The 10,591-nt window shown below is 46.8% G+C and overlaps 1 protein-coding gene across 1 annotated transcript in view; it reads left to right on the plus strand.

Moving 5' to 3' along the window:
• The window catches only part of CD59 (CD59 molecule, complement regulatory protein), a 25,923-nt gene that overhangs the window by 9,697 nt on the left and 5,635 nt on the right, over positions 1-10,591 (plus strand). Inside the window, exons 2-3 of the mRNA XM_012649597.1 lie at positions 2,821-2,905; positions 7,156-7,257. Of these exons, the coding sequence (XP_012505051.1) occupies positions 2,839-2,905; positions 7,156-7,257 (169 nt within the window). The 5' untranslated portion in view covers positions 2,821-2,838. The remainder of the gene's footprint in view (positions 1-2,820; positions 2,906-7,155; positions 7,258-10,591) is intronic.

Genomic DNA, 10,591 nt, shown 5'->3' on the forward strand with positions numbered 1-10,591 from the left:
GTTTGGGTGAAATCGTGGCACTTTTGGTTCATCCACCATCTTATCTACACTTAAATTATGAACTTTTTTTTTTTTTTACTTAAAATGGAGGGTGTTTTAGACTAGGGAAGAATTTCAAACCATCAGTTTGGGTTTTTTATTTTTTTAATTCTGAAATAGATTTACCAAAAGATAGGTGATATATGACTACTAAAAAAGGAACATTTGTAATGTGTGGATTTTCCTGATACTTCTTATTTAAAAGTAATAACTTGATTCATCATAGAATATTTGGGGAAAAGATGGCAAAAAGTAAAGGATCGGGAAGAAAAATAAAAAGTCATAAATAATCCCGCTTCACACTAATTATAGTCCACATTTTAAGGCATTTATAAAATAGCTTTAAAACGGTGAGCTATTTCTTCTTCTGCCCCCCTCCTCCCCCAGTCCCCATATACACACACACTCACACACACTCCATGTGAGCATTTTGCTCTTGGAAACTCATATTTCAGTTTGGTTAACAAAGACCTGGTCTTATTTTCATTTGAACAGCCCAACCTTGGCGTCTGCACTCTGGCCGCTTCCTCCCTGTGCCGTCTCTGCCCCTCTGCAACCATGTCATGGAAGTAGCTGCAGTGACGACCAGCCGGTCGTATAGATTGAGGCTGAGACTGGACACTGCTGCCCAACCCAGAACGCTGAGGGCTGCCCTAGGTTTGGGGCCCAAGGTCTCCCCTACTCATCCAATACAGAGTTTCTCCTTCCTCACCAGTGCTGCCCTCTGTCTGCCCTCCCAACTCTTCACCCCTCCCCAACCCTCCCCACCGAATTTCTTCCCCCTGTAAATGTCATGACTTCTCAGTAATACTGACAGTGGCTGTTCTTTTTGAGTGCTGTCTTTGGCCTGGCATCGTGCTGTGCAGTACATGTGACTGTCCCCATGTTTATGAGATGAAGGGTGGAGATCAGAGGTTCATACACAGCAAATAAGTGGCAGAGCCAGAACTATTCAAGGCCTTGTTCAGAGTCCTCCAGACTGGACTCGAACGACTGTGCCCTTAACCAGTTCGTTGTGTTCTTGCTTTCTTAGCAAGCCGATTCTTTCTAATGCGCTCCATCAAAGAACCCTTCTCTGTCAGGGACCCTGTGTATTGTTAGTTATGTCCAGGACCGTTCCAAGGGAAGTTCAAAGACCTTGTTTGTTGTAACACTGTTACTTGTGTCAAGGGGAGGAAGACGGTTCCTGGAGCCGGCAGCTCGGCCAGCCTGATACCTTTCTGGTGCCCAACTTGAGTCTGGAGGTTCCCTCCCACCTCCTCTGATGGGGATGCCTGACACTGACACCACAGCTCTTCCTAACTTTTAGGAAGTGTCTGAAGCTCCCTGCATCCCTGTTTGGGGACCTCAGATCAATGCCTTCCTCTCCTTGCCCACTTGCAGCCGTCCCCCGTGGTCCTAATCCCTGTCTAACTTGAGCCTGTAAATCATCCTTTCTACCTAGAAATCCCTGAGCATGGGGAACCAAGCAGATGGCTGTCAGTGTGGGGGACCCACACCCCTGGGATGGTCCCACAGGGCGGTTGGTGTCCAGTAGCAGGTTGTAGGTTTTGAAGAGGCCAGAGAGAAGTGGGAGGTACTTGCCTTGTAAGAAAAGGCCAGTCCTTGTTTGTTTTTCTTTCTGGTTCCCCACGTATCAGAAAGCCATCTCTTCCCCACGCCAGGCTTAACTCACTCAACATTTTCTTCTCTGAACCATGCCAGACCCTGCCCTTTTCTGCTTCTTGGTCTTCCCCTGACTGGTAGCATCAAGGAACTCTGTACTGATAACCTCGAGGAGGGTAGATGGCCTGTCCCCCCGCCACCCTCCAGAGCCCCATCTGTCTGCAAGGCATGAGTCTTGTGGGGCTCAGGAGAATAGAATGTGGAACACCCCGGTTTATAGGAGCTGTCACCTCTTCATTTCAGGATGGGTCCAGGGATGTAGGGGTGGAGTTGGGAGACTTCTAGATCTGCGACTGATGCTTTGCACTTAGGCAAGTTCAAAACCTCCCTGTGCCTTGGCTTCCCTACTGGGAGAAAGGGTCAGAGGCATTTCAGCCTCCCCTCTTTCTCGCCCGATGCTTATGGCTGCACTTCTAGGCACGAATGTACTGGGGACTCCTCATCAAAGTTGTCTGATACCTCTGTTTACATCCCCAAAGTAAACAAGGAGGTGTCCCCATTGGACTTGTCACGGTGGGGAGCCAGAGCTTCCAGGCATGCTAAACCTTTGCCCCTGTTCTGCTACTGAATGCAGGCTGGTGCCCTCCAGAGTCGCCCTTTGGTCTGCTTCACTTAGCAGTGTGACCTGGAGAAGAAGTGGCCTTCCAGCTCAGTCAGCAGCCGCAAGTGGGGCCAGTGGAGTAGGAACTGTAGTTGCTGTATTAGTCAGTTTTCTCTTCTCTCGTTTGACCAAGCAACTCTCATGGGGAGAAAGACAGTGTTACACCCACTTCGTGGCAGCGATAAGGACTTAGTATACTTACGTGTGCGCGGCTGCTGTGGGGTAGGGCTGGGCACCGCCCAGTATGTGTTGACACCCCTGTAGCCACCCTCTCACCGAGACCCACCACGTTCCTTCAGTAAGCTGAGGTCTTGGGGCAGGAGAGGGGTCAAGTGCGCCCTCCTGAGAACACTCCTAGTCCGTGGTGTCCAGCCTGGTAGGTTTCCTGTATCTTCCAGTCTGTCACCTCCTCCCCCATGTTTCCTGAAGCCGACTCAGCCTTCCAGCTCGTGGTCTCTGAGATAACCAGCGGTATTTTGTTATTCGTGACAACCTGTCTTATCTCTTCCTTCCAGATTCTGTGGACAGGCACAATGAGAAGCCAAGGAGGGTTCGTCCTGTTCGGGCTCCTGCTGGTGCTGGCTGTCCTCTGCCATTCAGGTGAGTGTTCCAGAATCCCGGCACGTGGATCTAGGCTGCCTCGGCCTTGAGCTTCCTTTATTTTAGGCTCAGGAGAACTGAGCCTAGTGGTATCGCTGGCCTCAGTTTCAGCACCAGTTCCTCTTGCAGGCCTGGCTTTGGTTCTTTTGCCTTCCGGTGTTGCAGGTCCGGGATTATGTGACAACTCTTTCCTCCGTGTGGCCTCGTCCTCAGTGGGGCCCCTTCCAGAGTTACAGGTCATCCTGAGTTACAGGCCCGCTTTTGGCAGGGGGTGAGGGCAATACTCAGCGGCTTAGGTTTCACCCCTCTCACCACAGGCTACTTGCAGCTCCCACGGATACCGTGCTTAGGGTGCTGTGCAAGCCCCTCTGGGGTCCCCTGTGCCAGAGCCACGTGAGGGAGCTTAGTCCTTCTGCCCTGGGACTTCTCCTGTGTTATAGCGATGGTCATGGGCACAGTGATAGCAGAAGCAGCCAAGGCTCACAGCATTTATGTGCCAGTCACTATTCTGAGCGTTTGACATGTATTTGCTTATTCGATCCTGGTGCCAACCTGATGGCATAGGTACTACTTTAATCCCTGTTTTACAGATGATGAGATTGAGGCCCCAAAAGATTAATTAACTTGTTGAATAACACACAGAAGTGGTACTCCAGGGTGTGAACAGACACACTTGGGCACCACGGTCCATGTCTTCCCCACTGTTCCAGGCCACCCCTCCCTCTGAGCCACCCTTTCCCCTGGGCCAACCCTTCCTGGACCACCCCTTCCTGGACCACCCTTCCTCCTGGAGGTATTTGTGTGCTTCTGAGTCTTAATCTCTATAGCAGTAGGAACACCCATGCTACTTGCTTTGCTCCATCATGAGGATCAAATGTCATTTTCCGCCTGTGTCATATTGGTATAGCATCCTGGCCACTTCCGTTTTTTTGTGGTTGTTCGGTGTTTTTTTGTGGCGGATGGTGGGGAAGAGAAACAGAAGTAGCAACATAATGAACATTAAAAAAAAAAATTTCTGCACTGTTGGCGCATGTCTTATAATATTAGCAGCTACTGTATCTTAACTGCTTATTATGTACTTGGGACTGTGCCAAAGCCTGTCTCAGCACAGTCCCCATCCCGGGAGGGGGACAGTGCTGTTGTGCCCATTTTATGGTTGAGAACGCTGAGGCAAAGCACTCACTTGCCCAAGGACACACTTGAATATACCCCCCTTTCTGAGCAAAAAGAGAGATCGTGACTCCCCTCCTTCCTCACCTCCACTAGTTCCAGCCAGGGTGGTGGTGACGTGGTTCGCCTGTGTCACAGCCCTACATTCTCTTCTGAGTTCTTCTCCCCGGTGTGTCTTCTGTGATTATAATAGCCCGGTCACGTCCTGCTTCCAGGAGTCTGCATTTGTTTATGGAGCAAGCTTGGATTTGGAGCAAGCTTGGGTTTGGAGCCATCGGCTGCTCTGCGACAGGTCTCTGGGTACATTTAAGCCCTTCCTCAGAATTGGGGTGTGAGATTCTCTCTCTCACACACACACACAGGTGAGAGCTTCCCTTGTGGCTGCCCAAAGACTCTGAAAAACTGCAGGGGAACCGTCCTTCCCATCCTACCTCTTGGAGCCTAGGGTCAAATCCCCTGTTACCCTGGCTTGGTGGCTAGACCCGCAGCCTTCTCATTTTAAGATTGTTCTTTTTTTAAGCACCAAAGCTGTCAAGAAAAGCGTCATCTTTCTCTGCTGCACCCCTTTAATAAAAGGATTTCTGTAAAATTTGGATTCAATCAAAAGGCCACACTTAAGGACCTAGAAGGCCACATGTGGCCTTCAGAACACAGGTTCCCGACCGCTGGGCTAGAATAGTCCGCTAGCCCAGTCGTCCACTGCCTTGTAGCTCATGTTTGGCCTTGGGTTCACCCACAATCTGTACTGTTTCTTTCTCTTCGCCACTCAGGTCAATTAGAAGAAAATCTAGGTTAAACCAAGCTGGGGTTTGAGTCTCTGCTCTGTCAGTTAGTGACTTTGGACAATTTAGTTAATATCTTAGTCCTTGTTTTCTCTTGCAAAATGGGGATAGAGAGAATTGAGCCTACGTCTTATAACAATTCTGTGAAGGGCTTAGCACATAGGTGCACAGATATTTGAATACTGCATGAACATATTAGCTGTGAATATTTCTGCCCGACAGAAGTTCCAAACATGGGCTTTGACCTTTCCTTCCAAAGGTTTGTTAAGAAGCCAAATGAGCTCTGGTTCTAGCCAGTAGGAAATTCACTTCTATGGGTAACCTAAAATGGCCCAGAGGTTGGTCTGAGTGCAGTGGTGTTTACAACTAATTGATCACAGCCAGTTACAGATTCCTTTGTTCCTTCTCCACTCTCTCTGCTTCACCTGACCAGCCTAAAAAAAAAAAAAGAAAGAAAGAAAAATAAATAAATAAAATGGCCCAGAAACACAGCCAGGCTAGAACAATGCCCTCCTTCTTAGACTCTTTTTTTCTCATCCATGTGTACACACATCTGGCACAGGAAGGGACCATAGGAAAATTGCATCTTTGTCCCATGTCATCGTGGCTCCGCTCTCACACAGGCATGACACACGCAGACAGTGGGTCTGACGGAGCCCTGCACACTGGCTTTGTAGCTGGGTGTCCTTGGGTGAGTCACTTCACCTCTGCAGGCATCCGTCTTGTCATCTGCAAACATAGTGGGGCAGGAGGAGTTTTTTGATTCAAGGCATTAATCTGGAACCTTCGCAAAACAAAGGGTCCTCTGGTGAGTGGGATTTTACACGCATGAAGGCAGGCTTGGCCATTTAAGATGCTATAGAGAGCTTGGCTCCTGTCTGTGCTCAGCAAGTGAGGACTTTCTTTCCGCTGGACTTGTGGACAGTCCCCTCTTTCCATGGTGCTAAATCTGGGCTTCTGCCTTAGAACTAGAAGTCAGCTCTTGGGCTCAAAAACCCACACTTGGTTTAAACGTAACATTCCTCTATGAGAGTTTACATGTTTCATCTTGGAAAATGTCTTTCACTCTGATAGATTCCACCAAGTACTGATTCCATGGCAGAAGCCGTGTGACAGGAAGGTGGGTATCTCTGAGAATAGAAAAGTGTATATCCACATAAATCAGGATGGTTTCCTTCCAACTCTGCTTCCTGAGCCTCTCCCCATCACACAGGTTAACTGCAACTCATCTTTTTCTTGTCACTGTTGTTATGAAAATGGAGAAGGAAAAATCATCCAGCAAAACCTGAAGTTTAGCTGGCAAAGATGAATCATGGGAACTTGCCTGGGAGCGAGTCGTCTTTCCAGTTAGGGAACTGGAGGCCATTTGCTTGTGATGGAAGATGACGCTCGTGTTCAGTGTCTCTTCCTGTCCCAGCTGCGCCACCTCCGTGGGTTTAAAGTGCACAGCTGTTGTCTTTCCTTCACTGTGTGTGCTTCCGGCACTGGGTCAGTCCCTTAGCGGGGAACGGTTCAGTGACGACACCCTGTCCCAGAAGTCATCAACTTTGTACAGGGCCAGACTATAAATATCTCAGGCTCCGCAGGCCAAGAGACGAAATCGAGGACATTCTCTAAGTTATTATACAAATAACAAGAGAGAAAACAAATTGTCACAGATTTTAAATTGACAAAATTCACAACATAATAATTGAGTGCAAATATATAATACCCTCCAATTGATGGAAATAGAATTCTTTTTAGGGGGAGAACTTATGCTTAATTGGGATTCAAAATTAGTGTTCTCTATCATTATTATCAGTTCCAGGTGTTCATCTGTTAATACTGGTCTGTAATGATATTTTACATATTTCATCTTTGAAACTGTCTTTTCACAGAGATAACTGCTGCCAAATACTGATCATCAATCCACGAGAATATGATTTAATTGAGTATATTTGTTGCTTGGAAGGCACTTATAGAATTCTTTCAGTTTATTCTCTTGGTATTTTCCTTTTAATATATAATTACATTGCAGGTTAATCTCTTTCCAGGTTAGGGGAAGGTTAGGAGGAAGCTTCTCAATTGTACAGTCAGATGGCAGATGTGGTTATTTCTTTTATGCTTGCACGAAGGTCCAAAAAATGTTGCTGGAACTGTAGCTAGAGCTTGGAAAGATAGAACCGCTGTAAGTTTGTGTGGGAGTGGAAGCGTGCCATGAGTTGCTGACTTCTGCCCCATATTCATGGGGACTGTGGGCTGCCGGGGCAAGTCAGTGCTGGTTTAAGAGGTCCTGACGTGCTTTCTTCCTGATTCTAGGTTATAGCCTGCAGTGCTACAACTGTATTAACCCAGTGCCTGAATGCGCTACAGCCACCAATTGTACACCTAATTTTGATGCATGTCTCCGTACAATAGCTGGTAAGAGCCTCCCCCTTCCCTATCTCCTAAGTGTAATGGGGTGATGAGAGCCTGGGAAAAAATTTGTGTCACTCTAATTCTCATTAGACATGTATTGAACAAGGAATAGCAACCATTTATTAGCACCAGTTGTGTGTTGGGCACTAAGCACGTTTCATAAGCTTTTTTTTTTTTTTTTTTTTTTTTTTTAAGACATAGGGTCTCACTGTGTCACCCAGGCTGGAGTGCAGTGGTGCAATTATAGCTCACCGCAGCCTCGAACTGGGGCTCAAGCCGTCCTCCTGCTTCAGCCTCCCAAGTACTGGGACTATAGGCAGCCTCGCTAATTCTTAAATTTTTTGTAGAGATGGAGGGGTCTCGCTATCTTGCCCAGGCTGGAAATGATCCTCCCACCTCGGCCTCCCAAAGTGCTGAGATTACAGGTGTGAACCACCGTGCCAGGCCCATACACTTTTTAATGAATGCATCTCCCTTACCTCTCAGGGTGACCTTATATTCCCATTTGATAGATGAGGACACTGAGGCTCAGGTTAAGCAACAGGTTATGGTCAAGTAACCAGCTCAGGCTTTAAGCACGGAAATCCATCTGATTGCAAAGCTCGTGCTGTTTAACAGCAACACTGTGCTGTCTCCCAAGCCTCTGAGGGCCTACTGTGTGCCAGAGCCTGAGCTGGGGGGTAGCAATGCAAAGATGGAGAAAGGACACATACAGTTAAAATTCTGACAGTTTTAACTGTTGGACTGCCCCAAATGGCTTTATGTACACCTCTTTCTCATTGCATGGGGTATGTGGGACATGCAGAGCCCTGGGCAAGCTGAGCTCAAAGGACAAGTAGAAGGTCAGAGGGCCGAGAAGGGAAAGGTGTTCCTGGGAGAGGCAACAGCAGGTACCAAGGTTCGGTGGCCTCAGAGCAAGGTGATCACGAGTGTGGGGGTGGAGAGTGCGAACACGCGCCAAGTCTGTGAAATCTGCGCTTTCCAAATTGGTTATGCTATGGAATATCCACCTCCATAAATCCTCTTAAAATAGAATACAGGAAATGGTAGACAGAGGAAAGAAACCACCAAACACATGCCCTCCGTCTTGCTGGGGGTAGTTCCGGGTCAGTCGAGAGGTGCAGTGATGCTGGTGAGGAATGGCAATTTCAGAGTCTGCGTGGTGGACAGGGTAAAACTCCCAGACGTACATTTCCGAGAGGTAAAAACAAAAGCACTCTTCAAGGTTATTTTCACTCTTACATCCTCTACCACAAACTCTTCCCAGTGTCAACATCAAGAAATGGTGAACAATGTCAGTTAAACTCAGAAAAGGCTTAGGAGAAAAACCTGAGAGGAAGAAAATTCATTTCCCCAGAAAGGAGAAATCTCTCAGTAAATGAACACAAATTACCAGCTACTTGGGAGGCTGAGGCAGGAGGATCACTTGAGCCCAGAAGTTTGAGGTTGCAGTGAGCTGTGATCGCACCACTGCACTCTAGCCCGGGCAACAGAGCAAGACCCGGTCTCAAAAAAACAAAACAAAACAAAAAAACCCACCAAAAACCAAATTAGAGACATCCTGTCAAAAAACCAGGGGTGTCTGATAGTTCTCATATAAATTCCTGGAATGCTCAAATCCCAAGCCCTCCATGCAAGGTTCTTGGTTCTGTAGGATAGTCCCTCTTCCTCCAGCAGGGGACCACATTGGCTCACTGTTAATGTAGAAAGCGCAGTAAGGCCCCAGAGAGAACATGGTTATTCACTTCACCAGTATGTGAGCACCAGTTATGTGTGAGCACAGACCTGGTTCTTTACCGTGGTCATCTGTGTCTCTTGGACCACTCACTACAGAAGGTAAAATTTCAAAATGAGAGGATAAAGGCAATTATGATGTGTTGAATGAGTTGTTAGGGCAGCAGTTGGGAGCTGTGACTTCTGTCCTGTCCCTCCACTTTTGTTTGTCATTTATGAAATGCGTATGTTGGATAGCAGAGGTAGGGAAAAGAGGCAAGTGGGCCAGAGCCAAGGTCTTTTTTCCAGCCTTCAGATCCCATAGTTTCTTATCTGAATCGTGAAACCTAAAAATGGTTAATGCAAACAACGTTCGTTGAGACACTTACTAGAATAGCCAAAGCAGGGACAACTCCAGAAGCTGGCAAGGATGTGAAGCGACAGGAACTTTCGTTCATTGCTGATGGGAATGCAAATTGGGACAGCCACTTTGGACGACAGTTTCGCAGTCTCTTACCAAACTAAATATAGTCACCGCGTATGATTCAGCACTTTCCTTGATACTTACTCAAGCGAGTTGAAAACTTACGTCCACACAAAACCCTGCACGCAGATATTTATAGTAGCTTTATTAATAATTGCCAAAACTTAGAGGCAACCAAGATGTCTTTCAGTAGGTGAATGGATAAATGATGGTATATCCAGACAATGGAATTTTATTCAGTGCTAAAAAGAAATCAGGCCATGAAAAGACATGGAGGAAACTTAAATGCAAATAATAGTCACGTGCCGCCTAACATTCTGGTCAGCGACAGACCATGGCGGTCCCATAAGATTATAACTGAGCTGAAAAGTTCCCATGGCCTAGTCATGTTGTAGCTGCATTGCTCACATGTTCGTGGTGACACACCAGTAAACAAACCTGTGTTGCCAGTCATATTAAAGTATAACGTACAATTATGTACAGTGCATAATACTTGATAATAAATGACTATGTTACTGGTTTGCGTATTTAGTATATTGTACTTTTAATTGTTATTTTAGAGAGTACTCTTTCTACTTATATAAAAAAAAGTTAACTAGAAAGCAGCCTCAGGCAGGTTCTTCAGGAGGTCTTCCAGAAGGCACTGTTATCATAGGAGATGACAGACAGCTGCATGCATGTTATTGTCCCTGAAGACCTTTCAGTGGGACAAGATGTGAAGGTAGAAGAGACAGTGATATTGATGATCCTGACCCTGTGCAGGCCTACACTAATGCGTGTGTTCATGTCTTAGTTTTCTTTTTTTTTTTTTGAAGACAGGGTCTTGCTCTGTCACCTAGGCTGGAGTGCAGTAGCATGATCATAGCTCACTGCAGCCTTGAACTCCTGTACTTGAAGGATCCTCCTGCCTTAACCTCCTGAGTAGCTGGGACTATAGGCGTGTGTCACCACACCCAGCTAATTTTTAAATTTTATTTTTTAGAGATGGAGTTCTCTCTGTGTTGTCCAGGCTAGTCTTGAACTCCTGGCCTCAAGCAGTCCTCTCACCTCGGACTCCCAAAGTGCTAGGATTACGAGAATAGGCCACCATGCGTGGCCTGTGTCTTAATTTTTAACAAAAGGTTTAAAAAGTAAAAAAAA

Source organism: Propithecus coquereli, unplaced genomic scaffold (genome assembly GCF_000956105.1).
Source record: "Propithecus coquereli isolate 6110/MARCELLA unplaced genomic scaffold, Pcoq_1.0 Scaffold30, whole genome shotgun sequence".
NCBI classification, from domain to species: domain Eukaryota; kingdom Metazoa; phylum Chordata; class Mammalia; order Primates; family Indriidae; genus Propithecus; species Propithecus coquereli.